This window comes from Gopherus evgoodei, chromosome 1, assembly GCF_007399415.2.
Source record: "Gopherus evgoodei ecotype Sinaloan lineage chromosome 1, rGopEvg1_v1.p, whole genome shotgun sequence".
NCBI classification, from domain to species: Eukaryota; Metazoa; Chordata; order Testudines; family Testudinidae; genus Gopherus; species Gopherus evgoodei.
Genome location: NC_044322.1, coordinates 1,219,926 through 1,237,606, shown reverse-complemented (window position 1 = coordinate 1,237,606; position 17,681 = coordinate 1,219,926). Strand labels below are relative to the sequence as shown.

Genomic DNA, 17,681 nt, shown 5'->3' with positions numbered 1-17,681 from the left:
TTAATTGCTTAAAAGAAATATGAATAAACAGCCTTATTCAAAAAGAATACAAATCAAAGCACTCCAGCACTTATATTCATGCAAATACCAAAGAAAAGAAACCATATAACTTACTATCTGATCTCTTTGTCCTTACACTTAGAAACAGAAGATTAGAAAGCAGAAACTACTTCTCCAAAGCTCAGAGAAAGCAGGCAGACAGACAACAAAGACTCAGACACAAACGTCCCTCCACCCAGAGTTGAAAAAAAATCCGGTTTCCTGATTGGTCCTCTAGTCAGGTGCTTCAGGTGAAAGAGACTTTAACCCTTAGCTATCTGTTTATGACATGGCCACTGTCGAAAGACAGGATACTGGGCTAGATGAACCTTTTTCCTGATCCAGTATGGCAATTTTTATGTTAATGATGGATAGTCAGTATTCACACGCGTGTTTCCTGTTGGTGCAGGTTAAGGTTTTCCACACTTCGACATGTAGGAATTATAGACGCATGAAGCACCATCAAATATAGAATTGGCAATAGTAGGGTCAATTGTTCATAATTCATTTATCTGAGCAATGAAAATGTCATTTTTCAGTATGTGAAGAGGGACCAATCTGCTTCACCCATGAGAACAGCCTCCAGTACTGGATGTAGTGTCTCATATTAAAATTGTCTCTCCAACCAGGCATTTGTACTGCTGCCGTCCCCGTGGAACCTTGGGTACATACAGAAAGTCAGGGGAATGTATGGTACATGTAGGAGACACCATTCTATCTCAGAGTTACACATCTTCTCCTCTACTTCATGTCAGATTCCAACACAACCAATTTCACCAACCCCTCCACCTTCATCCTGCTCAGCATTCCAGGCCTGGAGAGAGCCCGTGTCTGGATCTCCATCCCCTTCTGCACCATGTATATCATAGCCATCTTGGGGAACTTCACCACCCTGTTACTCGTGCAGAGGGAGCCGAGCCTCCATGAGCCCATGTACTATTTCCTCTGCATGCTGGCTGTCACCAACCTGGTCCTGTCTACATCCATCCTGCCCAAAACACTCAGCATCTTCTGGTTCTATTCCAGGGAGATCGATTTCAGTGCCTGCCTCAACCAGATGTACTTCATTCACTGCTTCTCAGCGATGGAATCTGGGATCTTTGTGGCCATGGCTTTTGATCGCTATGTGGCCATCTGCAATCCCCTGAGACATTCTACCACTCTCACAAACCCTGTGGTGGCCAAGATTGGCCTGGCTGTGGTGTTGCTAGGTGGCATGCTCATATTGCCCTATCTCTTCCTTGCGAGGCAATGGCCATATTGCAGAACCAACATTATCCCCCACATGCACTATGAGCACATGGCCGTGGAGAAGTTGTCAGGCTAGATAAAGCCCTGGCTAGAAGTTGGCCTGTGCAGACACCCACGTCAGTAATTACTACGGCCTCTTTGTGCTATTCTGTGTGAAGAGTCTGGATGTAATTTTTATCCTCACTTCTTATATCCAGATCCTCTGGAGCATCTTCAACCTCCCCACAAAGGATGCTTGGCTCAAGACTTCTGGGACCTGCGGATCCCACCTCTGTGCCATCTTCATCTTTTACATCTCCTCTCTCACGCACCGGTATGGATACAATGTGGTCCTGCATTTCCACATTCTCATGGCCAACGTGTACCTCCTGGTGCCCCCCATGCTCAACTCCATCATCTACTGGGTGAGAAAGAAGCAGATCCGGGACAGTCTGCTCCATCTTGTTACTCATAAAGGGACCTAAAATTTTCTCCTGGTGCTCTGACTCTCAGACCAAGCACCGTGCAGAGCTGGATGGTAACATGATGCTGGGCCCTGTTCCCTGAATCATTTACTGTACAGTCAAAGAGACATTAAAGCCTTTCCTGACCTGACTGTGCTGTGTTAGCGTGCCAAACTGGGGAACTGGTCTATGTAGAACTCATTGGATTCCAGTTTTTTAATTGCTGGTCACTGGACCCCTAAGAACATAAGAACAGCCATACTGTGTCAGACCAAAGGTCCATCTAGGCCTCTCTTAAGATCATGGCCAATTCCAAGTTCCCCAGAGGGAATGAACAGAACAGCTAATCATCAGGTGATCCATCCCTTGACACCCATTCCCAGCTTCTGTCAAACAGAGAATAGGGACCCCATCCCTGACCATTGATCCTCCAATTCTTTTTTTAACCTTGTTATAGTCTTGACCTTCACAATATCCACTGGCGAATAGTTCCACAGGTTGACTATGTACTGTATGAAAAAATAGTTCCTTTTGTTTGCTTTAACCCTGCTGCCTATTAATTTTGTTTGGTGACCCCTAGCTCTTATGTGATGAGAAGGATTAAATAACATTTCCTTATTTACTTTATCCACACCAGTCATGATTTTATAGAGCTCAATCATATCCTCCCTTAGTCATCTCTTTTCCAAACTGAAAACTCCCAGTCTTATTAATCTCACCTCATATGGATGCTGTTCCATAACCGTTATCATTTTTATTGCCCTTTTATGAACCCTTTCCAATTCCAATATATTTTTATTGAGATGGGGCAACTAGAGATTGACATACTACAGATTTATATAGAGGGAATATGATATCTTTTGTCTTATTAACTATCCTGATCCTAATTATTTCCAACAGTCTATTAGCTTTTTTGACTGCCACTATGCATTGAGTGGATGTTTACAGAGAATTATCCACAATGACTCTTGAGGTCACAACCCCCACCCAACCTCTTCCCCCAAGGACTTCCTTCTGCCCCATCTATTCCCCCAAGGCCCAGCCCCTGTTCCACCTCTTACCTCTAGGTCCAGCTCCCTTCTGTGCCTCTTCCCCCAAATCATAGAATCATAGACTATCAGGGTTGGAAGAGATTTCAGGAGATCATCCAGTCCAACCCCCTGCTCAAAGCAGGACCAACCCTACCTAAATCATCCCAGCCAGGGCTTTGTCAAGCCTGACCTTAAAAACCTATATGGAGTCCTTGACCTTGCTTCTAGCTCCTCTCCTCTCTTCCCTCTGTCACTTGCTGGTCATCTCCACCTTCCTCCTCTACCCCAGCTGAGTCAGCAGCTGCTGCAGCCTGACAAAGAGACTGCAATAATTGTAGTGAGGATGCAGCACTGGGGTGGGCAGGACAATGGGGAGCAGACAGGGAAGCCAGGAAACCATATAAAAGCAGCTGAGAGTTGGGAGCAGGGCTGTGTGGCAAGTGGGCAACACTGTGTATCATACAACTTGTGGGCCCTAAAGCTAGGCTACAAAGTCCTGAAGGCATAGACAATTGTGTGGCTTATTTCTTTAGCTTTCAGTTCCCTTATCTTCCTCTTGGCAGGGGGATGGAAGGAGGCAGGGTCCCTGCAATGGGAATCCTTTGCCCTGAGCCAGGACTTGTAGGCAGGGCAAGGGATCAGCTTTGAAGCTAGGACAACAGCTGAGTAACCTGGAAGGATAAGCCCCTGCGCTAGTTGGGCAGAGGGAGAGGTAGCATTGGTATTTCACAGGGAGGAAGATAAACTGGGACTATCTTCAATTATGCAGCTATTTACACATGTGCACAGCACCTTATCTGGAACTACAGGGCATCCATTGCCCTGGGGATGAAGCTGGGATTGTCCAGTTGAAGCTGGCTAGTAAAACTGAGTCTAATGCACGCGTTGCATGATGATTTTGATCACTACATTTAGAAGATCTTTAGCTATCTTGCTAGGCAGCGTGATCCCCATGTCATGGATGGACCGTGCCACGCAGTGATAAAGCGATTTATCCAAGGCTGATATTGATCCTCTCTGTTGTATTAGCTGCAGTGAAGCTATTTGTGTGTCATGATCTGTGAAAATGCAGCCCTACTTAAACAGGAGAAATTTATTAAAACAAACAGCTAAAACTACAGCCGCAAAACCAGGTTTCCACATAGCTCACTCTTCAGCCTTGTCTTGTTTGTTTACCATGGACCACATACAGCGCATATAGAGCCCAACAATGTGCTGCAAGGAATCAGATGAGTTCAGGGATTGTAACTGCTTAATACACAACATACCTCCTGCAGAGAGCACTTCCCACCTTCAAAGGGTTTTAGAAATGTTCACTTAAGAACTCTGCTCTAGTGGATCAGATCAGAGTCTGTCTAGCCCAGTAGCCTGTCTCTGACAGTGAACAGCACCAGGTGCTTGAGAGAAAGCAGATGCTGCCTCTGAGCTCTCTGGACTCTCCTGCCCCTCTGGAGGACTTGAGTGCTGCTTGCAGTAGCTTGTGGATATCTTCATTGTACAAACTCCCCCACCCCAGCCATCTTTAGCAGTGGAATAGTTCACAAGGTTACTCTTTCAATGATCTTTGCTGGGCTTCCGTGGTAACACCCTGTTAAGATGCAAAGAGTCACAGCAACTGTCTCAGAGTGTCTGCAGAAGACTGAAGGACAAATACAGAAATTATATCAGTAGTGGGATGTGTGTTAGGTGCTGGTCAGTACAATGCTGCACCTGTTCTATTTGGCTCATGATGGGGAAAGTCCCTTTGCAAACAGAAGCATCAAAAACTTTATAGGTTCGTTTTTTCCTTTTAAATTAAAGTTGGGATTGTGAAGCAGAAGATGCAACTTCCAGAAAATCAGACCAGCTCATTGATGGACGCCAAATGGGCCCAAATGAAGTCTTGCTCCTCAGAACTTGGAATCAGTGTCTGGGACACTGTGCCACATATTCTTAATAGATGTATGGTTACGATATAATTATGATATAAGTATAATACATTTTGTACAATATATGTCTTTTCAGGTGTCATTGGAAAAGTTTTGATTTCCTGAAAAGGACTATCCTATATATATATTGGTATTGGCTGTTTGTAGCATCAATCAGGGTGAGAAACGACTGATTAATAGTCAGTCTAACTAGTATATCAAGCATAGTTTGAGTTTTTGTTTATTTGCTAGGTAATCTGCTTTGATCTGTCTGTTGTCCCTTATGATCACTGTTGTAGTTAAGAACTTGTTTTATTTTGTAATCTGAGCTCAGGGTGCTTTTAAGTGACATGTCTGAGGGAGAAAACTCAGCTTGGTTAGCACAAGTGTGTATTGTCCTCACCAGGTTCAGGGAGGAGCTGGGGGGCAAACTGGGTAACAAATTCATACTGCTTGGAGTTTAGACCAGAGTAGGATGGTTGAGCTCTGGGGTCTTAGGCTGGGGAGTTGGTGGTATTTGGCTGTAGTCTCTCTATTGTTGGTTCATGCAATGGCTGGTCAGAGAGCCTGCTTATAATGCTGGCAGAGGACCAGGAGCAGGTCTGCAGCTTGTCCCAGCAGCACACTGAGAGGGGGACCCCAGACTGGTGAATCAGAGGGCTCAGTGGTAATGGAGTTCTAGGTAGTACATCATGGGGAAACACATCACACTTTGCTCCTCAGAGGTTTCAATCTCCCAACGTATTCTGATCCTCTCAGTACTGCCCTTCCCCTCCCAAGCTGCCCTGATTACAACAGCACACTGGTCATCAATGTCCTCTCCATGTTCCACAGTCATCCTTGGCTCTCTCAATTTCCGAGCTGCCCCTAGACCCCAAAACTCTTCCCCTGCATGGGGTTAGGTGCCTCCCATCCGTCAGCTGGGGGATAATCAGTGACTGTGTCTCACCAGTGAGAAATCTCACGAGTGGCAAAGGCCAAGACAGATACTTCTGAGGTTTCTCTTGTTAAACCCATAGCACTGCCTGGTGCTTCAAGGACTTCTACACAGAACAATTCGCAAGTGGAGAAGTATGCACATGATGTAGAGAGCTGGCAACTCTGGGACATGTGAAGGCCTAGATGTGCAGAAACCACTGAATGAAACAGTGCTGAATGAAACAGTGGACCACTGTGACACAGACATTAAAACCAGTCTGCTCTGGAACCATTTCCTCACCAGCTCAGTTAACCACTCATGGCGAGGGTTATACATTCATTCCTCAGTGCGGATACTTTATGGGCTCAAGTCTTTATGTTTCTCACCTAAAATGTTCATCCATGCAGTGCCTCATGGGATCCCTAAGCCTTGTGAAATATACACTCTAGTGTAATGTTTCCAAGGAACCTCAATCACATGAGAATTTCTCCCCATAGGGGAATTTTTACCATTGTCACGAATAAAAAAAAATCTTCATTAGGTTCAGGCACGAGCTTGCAGGCAAAATGTCTCCAGCTCACTCCTGGGAACATGTTTGTTGATTCCATCATCAGAAGGGTCCATTGTGATCATCTAGTCTGTATAGCAGCGGCCTAAGAATTCCCCACAATTATTCCTAGTGCAGATCTTTTAGAGAAACATCCAACCTTGATTTAAACATTCTCAGTGATGAAGAATGTGCAAAGACCCTTGCTAAATTGTTCCAAAGATTAATTACTCTCACCGTTTAAAAAAAATTATGCCTTATTTCCAGTCAGAATTTCCTTAACTTCAACTTGCAACCATTGGGTCACGTTTCACCTCTGTATGATAGGCTGAGAGGTCTATTAATAAACATTTGTTTCCCATGCAGGTAGTTACAGACTGTGTTCAAGTCACTCCTTAACAACTTTTGTGAAATGAAAAGATTGAGATATTTGAGTCTATCATTATAAGGCAGTGGCTTTTTTTATCTTTTATTGATTCCTGTGATTCTACTCTGAACCCATTTCAGTGTATCAACATCCATCTTTAATCGTGGACACCAGAACTAGACACAGAACTCCAACAACAGTTTCACTAGTGTCAAACGCAAGGGTAAAATAATTTCTCCACCTCTACTTGAGATTCCCCTGGTTATCATCCAGGGATCAATATTTCCCTTTTCGGCCACATAGTCACATTGGGAGCTCATATTTAGCTAATTATCCTTCACGCCTCCAAATCTTATTCAGAGCCATTGTGATTCACATGATAGTCCTCCATCATGCTACATTCTTTGTTCCTAGATTTAGGGCTGGTCTACACTGGGGGGAGGGATATCGATCTAAGATATGCAACTTCAGCTAGGTGAATAGAGTAGCTGAAGTCGAAATATCTTAGATTGATTTACCTGGGGTCCTCACAGCGCGGGATTGATGTCCACGGCTGCCTGTGTCAACTCCGCTACCACCGCTCGCACCAGTGGAGTTCCAGAGTCGACGGGAGCGTGTTTGGGGATCGATATATCGCGTCTAGATGAGACGTGATATATCAATCCCCGAAAAATCGATTGCTACCCGCTGATACAGCGGGTAGTCTGAACATATCCTTAGACATCAACATAGCTATATCAGAACACATATTGGTTGCGTCGACCCAGTTTACCAACCAATCTAGACTGCTCTGAAACAGTGACCTGTCCTCTTCATTATTTACCATGTCCCAATTTCTGTGTCATCTGCAAAATTCATTGAAATTCATGTATGAAAATGATTAGCAGCTGAGTTGCAAACACGTCTCTGCTTACACTTGTCTGTTAACACCTGTAACTTATGTCTCAGAAAAAGCTGGATGGCTTCAAGAAAGTGCCCCATCAAAAGAAACAAGAGAAATTACAGAGATGCAGGCCTGTAGCCCTAAATATCAAGACCCCTGGGCCCTTCATGCCCATTCTATTGAGTACAAAGCCATCCCTCTGCATGATAATCTCTGTTTCCATGGTGGAAACTTGGCTCCTTTCCAAAACAAGAATAGCATCATGGATCAAACCTATTGCCTGTCTAGTCCAGTGTCCTTTCTATGAAAGTAACAGTGTCACAGGGCCAAAGACTCCCTTTCTCAGGGGGTTCCATGGGAGGGCAGATCAGCATTGTATGTTGCTGTCATGGTTGAAAGCATTGCAAGGCATTTTGGGGGTTGGGAAGGGAAGGTCAAAGATGTGAATGTGGAATGGAAGATTCCTTTGCAGGTAGCAAGATGCCAAGAGAGGAAAGAAGGAAGAGAGCGAAAAATGGGTTAACTCTACACTGTAGCTAGCTGGCTCAGTGCTATGATAAGACGCTACGCTGTCCCCAATCCAAGGTCATGGAAATCAGCAGCGGTGTTAATCTCTCACTCAGCCATGGACAGCCATAAGAAAAGAAAAAAAGTACATTAAACCAGGGATGCAAAAATGGAAAACACAAGCAAAATGACCAGTGGGAAATGGGGGGAAGCAGAGCTATGAGTTCCTGAAGATGATGCATTTTGGGAAAAGATAAGAAGGCCACAAAAAGCAGTTTGGACTGGTACAAAAAGCACCAGGCACAGAGGGCCCTGAATGAAAACACCCCCCAAAGAACTCGGGACTTAAAAACCTTCCAAAAAGCCAAAGCAAGTCAGAGATCAACAGCGGACCTTGAATGGCCTGGGCCCAGGACAGAACTCTTGTCCACCCTACCCCCTCTTCTTCTTCCATTACACCCAGGCTTGGCCAGCAGTGGGTAGAGTGTGTGTGAGTCTGGAAGTGGGTTAGGGCTTGGAGCACTAACGCTTTCTTCCTTCCTCTAAGTAACATGGGGAGCGCCCATCACTCTCCACTGTTATTTTATTAATAAAGCTTTCAAACATAAACACTTGGTGTATCTCATCATCTCCTCCCCTAAAAAAATCCTGTGGCTTCAGCCTGATCACCTGAAGCCACAGGTAAATTGGTAGCAAAAATCTATCACAACAGCCCCATTCCTGCAGTAGAAGGTGTAAGAAACCCAGCAATAGGTGGAGGGGGGGGAATGACCTAACCATCCTGAGGGTATCATTCCCTACACATAACAGCTACAGATTAGCTAGTGCCCTGAAACACATGAGCTATTAGGCTTTCCACATATTTATTTAACTGTAAGTATTGTAACTGGATAGTCTCACTATCCATTTAAATGTCCAAACCCTTCCTGATTCTGACTTAGCTTATGGTCTCAACTACCTTTTGTGGAAACAAGTTCCTCAGTCTAATTAGGCATTGAGTGAAGAAAGCATTTTTTTTATCTGTTTTGAATTTGCCACACTTCAGTTTAATTGAATATCCTCTTGATTTTGTGTTATGGGATAGGGAGAAGTACTCAATCTACTCTCTACCAGTCAGCATTGTATTAACTTTTCTCATGTCCTCTCTAATTCATCTCCATTGTAAGGTAACAATCCCAGTCTTTTCAACTTCTCTCTGTATGACCCTTGATCAATCTTGTTGCCCTTGCCTGAACCCCTCTAGTTCTGCATTATCCTATGTGAGAAGGGATCCCAGTACTACACAGAAGGATCCAGAGGAAGGTGAAACATTATCTGATCTCATGGCTTAGTATTTTCTGTATGATTCCCCATCCCAGTCCTCCTGAATCCCAATGTTTTGCTTAGTTTCTGTCCATGCTTGCAATGTGAGCAGTGTTTCAAGGAGCTGTGTACCATGACTCCCAAGTACCTGTCCTGAGTTCATACAGTTAAGTTAGAACTTTGCTAGGTGTTTGAGGAGTTCAAGCTTTTTCCTCCAATGGGCTTGCATGTTGTAGTGTTTGACATAGAAAATCATCTGCCGTCATGCTGCCCATTCACCTAGCTAGATTAGTTCCCTCTGAGGACTTCTGTCGACTTGACTGTGACCTAAGTAATCTGTTGCTATTTGTAAATGTTGCCACCTCACAGCTCAGCCTCCTTTCTAGATTGTTAGTAACTATAAAATATTTACCGTACTATTTGTTATAAAGCGTTTAATCCACCCCCTTTGCTGTGCTTCTCTCCCTTCACAGGCAGCTTGAGAATTTCTGAGTCTGATCGACACATTGACCACCTCATAGCATCTTTAATCTTCACCCCCTCTGACTCTTCAACTTTTCTCTTCATGGGTATCCCTTTCCTGGAAATTGCTCACATCTGGATTTCCATTCCTTTCTCTGCTTTCTATGTCATGGGCCTGTTGTGAAATTTCATAGTTCTGTGTGTTGAAGGCAAAGAGCAGACCCTGCACAAACCAATCTACTTGCTGCTTAGCATGCTGGTGCTCATAGAAATCAGCATGTCTACCTCCGTCGTGCCAAAGGCACTATGAATATTTTTATTCAATTTGAAAGTCATTATTGTGGATGGCTGCCTCACTCAGATGTTCTTCCTTCATGCAGGTTCTGTGATGCACTCAGACATCATCGGGACAATGGCTTTTGATCACTAAGTTGCCATATGCAACTCTCTGAGATACGCCACTATCCTCACACATGTACAAATACTTAAGCTAGGAGTCGTGGGTTTGGTAGGAACTGTTCTCTTCATTCTGTCCATGCTCCTGCTCCTGATCACGCAGTCATTATATGCCTACTGCATTATCCCCCATACATACTGAGACCACATGACATCACAGTCAGCAGGACATACGTCTTGGTGATAGTATTTGTAGTCACCAGATTAGAACTGATGCTCATTGCCTTGTCCTACGGTCTGATCATCAGGGCCATCCTCAGAATCTCAGAGAAGAAAGTCCACTAGAAAGCTGTCAACATCAGCACAGCGAGATCATGTGATGTTCATGTCCTATCCTTCCTTCTTCTTCTCCACTCTGACACACCGGTTTGGTCAGAGCATCGCTCCCCACATTCACATCATCTTGGCCAACCTGTATTTCCTCATCCCCTCCATGCTCAACCCTATCAAAACCAAAGACCTTCATGACAAAGCAGATCAGTACACCAGCAGATGATGATCATCTGGCACCACTGACTTTAAACCTGTGTGACAAGAGGGGGAAAGGAGATCTCCTTGTGACTGAAGGGTGCTCTGTTCCAGTTTGGCTGAGCTCAGCATTGAGGAAGTTCAGAGTCTGAGAAGCTCCTCACACCTGACATCTTATGTTTCCATCTCCAAGCACTGTTCTCTCAGTTGCTGAGTTCCCTTTCTGTCTGTTACCTGAGCTCTTTCAGCATCACCCATCAGCCCCCACCTCCACACACCCGGACACTTGGCTCTTCCAGACCGCAAGGAGATACTGCAGTTTTTGGAAGTTCAGTGGCTTTCCATTAGACCCTGTGTTAACAGAGTTCTTGATCAGTTTGATGAACTGAAGCTATGCTTTCTGATTGATGAAGACAAATTAAGCAACTACAATGCTGAACTTCTTTATCATATACGCAGTGATCTGGTGAGCAAAATTTACCTGATTTTTCTACTTCCAAACCTTCAGGAAGCTTGGAGGATAAACCAAATGTTTCCACTGGAAAGTGCTAATACAGGACACTGGTGCTGGAATTGAGGCCATTCTACTAGAAAGTTGTATAACTGCGTGCTTTTGAGAACTGGACTGTGTTACCCTGGATTTGAGGGGTGTGTACCCCAGAATGTGATCAAGCCAATTGCAACCATATGATGTGCACTCAGGCAATATGAATTGAATAACCTCTTGATCTTGTGTTATGAGACAGGGAGAACACATTCTCAGTCTACTTTCTATCTGGTGAACTCTATTAATGAACTTACATTGAACAGACCACGGTGAAGTGCCTGGTGTCTCCTGTTTGTACTTGGTTGGCTTAGGTAAGCCCTCAGGTAGCTCAGTTTCGGTATGTGATGCCATCTGCTGACGTGTTGGTTTATAAGAAAGCCTGAAGAGGCTGAATCAACAGCAATGCCGTGTGAAAATAGGGCCAGCCCAGCTGGGTGATTAGAAGGGTGCAGCAGTTCCAACCACTCCCAGACTGCATCCCAGGGTGACAACCCATCACACTCACACCCCCCAGAGCCCAAATTAGACCCCCAGATACTTGTGACTCCAGTATGGTTGAGGGACTGCAGCCCAAACAAAAGATCCAGATGTAGCAGTTGTTTGTTTTCTTTACCATTGTGTTCTTACCACAGTAGGCTGAAATAACACCATACTGAAATGGCCACAGGGCAACAGATCAGGGAAGATCCATGGCTGTTCCCTCAAAAAATGTGGAATACTATCTGAGATGAACTCCAGGTCATTTTGGCCCTGGAAGTGGTGAGGGAATGGCATAGTGAGTGGAGAAGTCCCTTGGTACTAGATCTGAGGCAGGATGACACAACCCATTTCTTCATCAATTTCTGAAAGATCAACACAGAATTGAAATCTGATGCTTAACTGATGCAGAGAGTAGAAGAACTATTAGAATAATTAAGACCTGCCAGATATATATCCACTTTAGACCTTGCAAAGGGATACTGGCAAATACCTTTGATGCCAGAATCCTGGGAGAAGAAAGCCTTTTCCACACCCTTTGACCATCATTAATTAAGGATCACATCATTTGACCGCCACAGGGTGGCAGTGACTTTTCAGGCTAATGGACTGGATAATACAACTGCATGGGCTGTATGAAGTGATACACTACTATGATCAATTAAAAATGTTTTTTGGTCCCGTATCTCGTGGCAGCATTCCCACACATAGTGCAGATGGCAGCACATTACACACAGAGAAGACAAAAAGAACGAAGAGTCCTTGTGGTATCTTCGAGACTAACACATTAATGTGGGCATAAGCTTTCATGGGTTAAAACCCTCTTCATCAGATTCATGCAGTGGAAAATACAGTAGGAAGATATATATACACAGAGAACATGAAAAAATAGATGTTGCCATACCAACTATAATGACAGTAATCAATTAAAGTGGGCTATTATCAGCAGGAGAAAAAAAGCTTTTGTAGTCATAATCAGGATGGCCTTTTTCCAACAGTTGACAAGAAGGTGTGAGTAACAGTAGGGGAAAAATTAGCATGGGGAAATAGTTTTACTTCGTATAATGATTCATCCACTCTCAGTCTTTATTCAAGCCTAATTTAATGGTGTCCAGTTTACAAATTAATTCCAATTCTGTAGTTTCTTGTTGGAGTCTGTTTTTGAAGTTCTTTTGTTGGAATATTGTGACTTTGAGGTCTATAAATGAGTGACCAGGGAGGTTGAAATGTTCTCCGACTGGTTTTTGAATGTTATAATTCTTGACGTCTGATTTGTGTCCATTTATTCTTTTGCGTAGAGACTGTCCAGTTTGGCCAATGTACACAGCAGAGAGGCATTGCTGGCACATGATGGCATACAAGTTGGTAGATGTGCAGATGAATGAGCCTCTGATGATATGGCTGATGTGATTAGGTCCTATGGTGGTATCCCTTGAATAGGATATGTGGACAGAATTGGCAATGGGCTTTGTTGCAAGGCTAGGTTCCTGTGTTAATGTTTTTGTTGTGTGATTGCTGGTAAGTATTTGCTTCAGGTTGGGGGGCTGCCTGTAAGAGAGGACTGGCCTGTATCCCAAGATCTGTGAGAGTGAGAGATCGTCCTTCAGGACAGGTTGTGGATCCTTGATGATGTGCTGGAGAGGTTTTAGTTGGGGGCTGAAAGTGACGGCTAGTGGCTTTCTGTTACTTTCTTTGTTGGGCCTTTCCTGGAGTAGGTGACATCTCGATATTCTTCTGGCTCTGTCAATCTGTTTCTTCACTTCAGAAGGTGGGTAAGAAAAGAAAGCCATTGTCAATTGCTAGGCTGAACATACTGAAATACTCATTTTGCCCTGACAATCTGAGCCCCTGGTATCGGAGAATCGTTTCTTCACTCCTCGGGGAGGCTCTCAAGCTGAAGATCTCCAGGGTCTATTGTCTGCTCTTCCTGCTGCTCAAAGAACTGAGGGAATTATCTGGGAGTCCTGGCCAACCTGAGAGTCTGTAGGGACTGTACAGAGGAATCATAAAGGCTGTTTCCAGCACAGTGAGTGTCAGATATGTGAGATCAGTACACTGATTATCAAGGCTATGCTTTCCTGTTCCAGTAAGGAGATTTCCATAGCAGAATTATGGTAAGTTGCCTGTTTCTGCATTAAAGTTAGTGCTGAGGGCTCACAAAGTGTTCCAAGGTTTAAGTCAAGAACCACCTGGGCAGGAATTCACCAGCACAGAGATTTGAACTGTTTAATATTGTCAGAAACACCAGTGGATTTACCTGGTAAAATTGGAACTACAAATGTGCTGGAAACAGTTTAGACAAATTGTTGATTTAAAAAGCAGTTCTTTGTCTCTTACTTTGTCCTTCTATCTGTCTCAGTAGCTTCCTTTTTGGGGGTGGGGTGGTTATTCCTCTGGTTCATTCAAGTTTTTCAATTCAGCAACTTCACTGTCCTGTTAGAAAGTGCAGCCAAAGCTTCTGCACTTGGTACCTGTATTACAAGAGGGTTCACAACAAGAATGGGTCTCACACTGGCTATATTCTGCTCTCATTTTCTGCCTTCACTGGGTTACTCCAGATTGACACTGACCTCCTTGAGAAAATCAGGAGCACGTATTTCAGAATACCTGTCCTTCATAGCCGGTTTCATAGTGCATCATAAACTGGGTTTTTTTTACAAACTCTTTCAGCACCCTAACAGAACAGCGCTCTCTGTAGCAGGACCCGAAGCCGTGATTTTCACAGCTTGGAACTGAAATTTAAACACTAAGAGTGAAATCTTGGTCCCATTAAGATCAAAGAAAAGTCTCCAAACTTGGCCAGGATTTCACCCTAAATCCACATGTAGGGAGTTAAATCAATGTCATGACTTACACCCGCTATGAGCCTACACTGACTTCAACTGGAGTCATCCAGTGGCCTCTAAGGATGGATGAGTGCTTTTGGACCAATGAAGAACTGACAGAAGAGTTGCTGAAATCTCAAACTCAAAGGCTTAGAGATTTCAAACAAATAGGATTACATTTTTTTTCATGAAGGGAAAGGAGTCTTCTCTCTGTGTGCCCTTGCATTTCTGGTGGCAAGGAAAAGGAAGAGGAAGAGAAGCACCAGAAGGCAGTAAAAATAAAAACATGTTTCTCACTTAGAGGAAATCAGGTGGTGTTGGAAATCTCCCCGGGGGAGGTCCAGGAATGCACAGTATATGTGGACCGGGGAGGCTGAGACATTCAGTACCCAGAGCACAGTGGCACAGAGTCCTGAAACTGGGTGAAACAGGGAATGGACATCCTGGCTATTGCACAGACAAATGAGGTGCAATGAGGTCTCCTGAGTTGCAGGGCATCTCAGACTGTAATGTAACATGGACTACATTGTAGCAGGTTCTCTGACACCTTCCTCCTTCCAGACCATCCCTCTTCGCATGAGCAACCCCACTACAGTCTCGGGGCAATGTCAGCAGTAGCCTCAGGAATGTGTGTGTTTCTAATGGGCTGCAATACATTAAATATTTGTATCACTATGAGGAAGAGTTACTCACACTGGCTCCTTTTGGTCTCCAAGTCCCTGCTCCCTCCCACCGGGTCTGTCCCTCTCTCCTTCCCTGCACAGGTTGAGCAGCTGCTGGGATTCCCTTCACCCCCAGAAAGGCAGTTCAAGCTGATCTCCCCCTTTTCCCCGGTGCAGGCTGACACTGATTTTATCCTAGACTGAGGAGGTATTTCTGTGAGCTTGTTTTGTCCTGGGTAGTACCAGATTTATAATGGCTCTACAGTCCATTCCCCTATGACTCGAACCCTGGATTTCTCTTCTTCCCCCACCCCCCTCACTTGCTTCTCCTCTTAGCTGGCCAGCTGAGGGCTCCTTTCTTCTCCACCACCCCACTCTCCGTCACTGATAAGCAGCCTGCGGGGTGGGGTTTGCGGGAGGAAAGGAGGCCTCAGCCACTGCTTTACTACTCCTCCAGGCTGCAGGTGACAGACAGTCTGCTGCTTCGGGCTTCCCTGGGATCAGGAAGCCCAAAGCCACAGACTGTCAACCAGTCACTCGGAATGGAGTGGAGTGAAGCAGAGGGGACAGAGTCCCTGCCAGCTGCTCAGTTAGTTCAGCTGCTCTGCAGCAGGGGGTGAGGGTGGTCTAGGACCAGGGAGAAGGTAGATACTTGCTCTATGTGGGGTGGGTGGCAGTGGTTCCTAATTCCCCACATAAGGGGACTCCCGGAAACAAAGAAAGAACTGAGGGAGGTGCTGGACCCAGGCTAAAGAGATTGCTAGGCTGTGCAGGGAAACCTGAGAAACCCAAACTGCAACTCAAATGTAGTTTGTGCCTTGAGAATCTGCCAGACTACTTGTATCCTCAATCACGTTAAGAAAGTGCTAGTTCATAGGCAATCAAACTAGTGTGAAAAGCTTAGTTTGCATGTTTGATTATTTGCTAGGTAATCTGCTTTGAACTGTTTGCTATCCCGTATAATCACTTAAAATCTGTCTGTTGTAATTAATAAACATGTTTTATCTTTTAATCTAAACCCAGTGTGCCTTTAAGTGAAGTGTCTTAGAGAAAAATCTGAGTTTAGATGCCACAACTGTGCATTCTTCTTTCCAATACGAGGCGGGGGGGAACGAACTGGTTAACAAATGCATACTGCTCAGAGATTGGTCCAGGGCAGGATAGTACAACTCTGAGGTCCTAGGCTACATAGCTGGTGGTTATTTTGGCTGTAGCTTCTCCATTTTTGTTTCATGTAGTGCCTGGTGAGAAAACTTGCAAATAACTGCAGCTGAGTGTGTCCCTGCCTGTGTGAATGCTGGTGGAGGTGTTGTACTGGGAGTGGGTCTGCAGTTTGTCTCAGCAACACATTGAGAGGGAAGGTCCAGGCTGGTGAGTCAGAGGGCTCACTGATAACCCAGTTACGGGTAGTACCTCAGGGGGAACCCACCACACTTTGCTCCTCATCTGCTTCAATCATCTTTCATATTCTGACCCCCTGCCCATACTCTCCTTCCCCTCTGAGGTTGACCTGATTCCAACAGCACTCTGGTGGCCAGTATCTTCTCCACGCTCCCCAGTCATCCCTGACTCTCACAACCTCTGACATGCCCCAGGATCCCCACAGCTCTTCCTCTACAGGGGGTGAGGTGCCTCCCATCATACCTGCTCCGTTGGCTGGAGGGTAATCAGTGACTGTGACTCAGCAGTGAGAAATCTCATGAGTGGTAAATGCCAAGGCAGGCACCTGCACGGCTTCCCTTGTTACACACATAAACACCACGTGGTGCTTCAGGGACTGCTACACAGGAACAGCTCGCAAGCTGAGAATATGCTCTTTATATAATGACAGTGGGCAACTCTGCAACATGTGGGGGCCCAGATAAATACAACCGCCGTGTGCAGGGACCACTGGTAGGTGACTGAAGCAGTGGAGCACTGGGACCGAGATGTTAAATCCAGGATGCTCTGGGACCATTTTCTAGCCATTTCTGTTTGTCATTAATGGTGAGGGATTGTACATTCTATCCTCAGTACAGAGATTTTATGGGCTCAAGTCATTATTTCTCTCACCTAAAACATTCATCCATGCAGAGCCTTCTGTAAGCTCAGGTTCGAGTTTGCAGGCAAAATGCCTCCAACTGACTCCTGGGTACATGTTCGCAGATTCCAAGGCCACAAGGGACCATTGGATTCATCTTGTCTGTATAACACAGGCCTGAGATTTTCCCCAAAATTATTCCTAGAGCAAAGGTTTTAGAGAAACATCGAACCTTAATTTCAAAATTCTCACTGATGAATAATCCACCATGACCCTTGGTAAATTGTTCTAATGGTTAAGTACTCTCTTTCCTTACAAAATGTATGCCTTATTTTCAGTCAGAATTTCTTTAACATCAACTTCCATTCATTGGATTGTGTTACTCCTCTGTATGCTAGGATGAGAAACAGACTATTAAATATTGGCTCCACGTATAGGTACTTAGAAACTATCATCAAGTCACTCCTTAATCATCTTTTTTAAGCTAAATAGATTGTGATCTTTGAGCCTATCGGGATAAGGCAGGTTTTCTAATATTTTACTAGTTCTTGTGATTCTTCTCTGAACT

At 44.7% G+C, this 17,681-nt stretch overlaps 1 protein-coding gene across 1 annotated transcript; it reads left to right on the top strand.

The window, feature by feature from the left end:
- Positions 1–787: 787 nt before the first annotated feature.
- Positions 788–1,366, top strand: LOC115648044 (olfactory receptor 52N4-like). The gene has a single exon (XM_030555151.1). It carries the CDS (start codon positions 788–790, stop codon positions 1,364–1,366), a length of 579 nt encoding a protein of 192 aa, XP_030411011.1.
- The last annotated feature ends 16,315 nt before the right edge of the window (positions 1,367–17,681 follow it).

What these genes read in the sequence shown, in the direction of transcription:
- LOC115648044 (XM_030555151.1), top strand. Translation starts at nt 788, where the DNA reads ATGTCAGATTCCAACACAACCAATTTCACCAACCCCTCCACCTTCATC.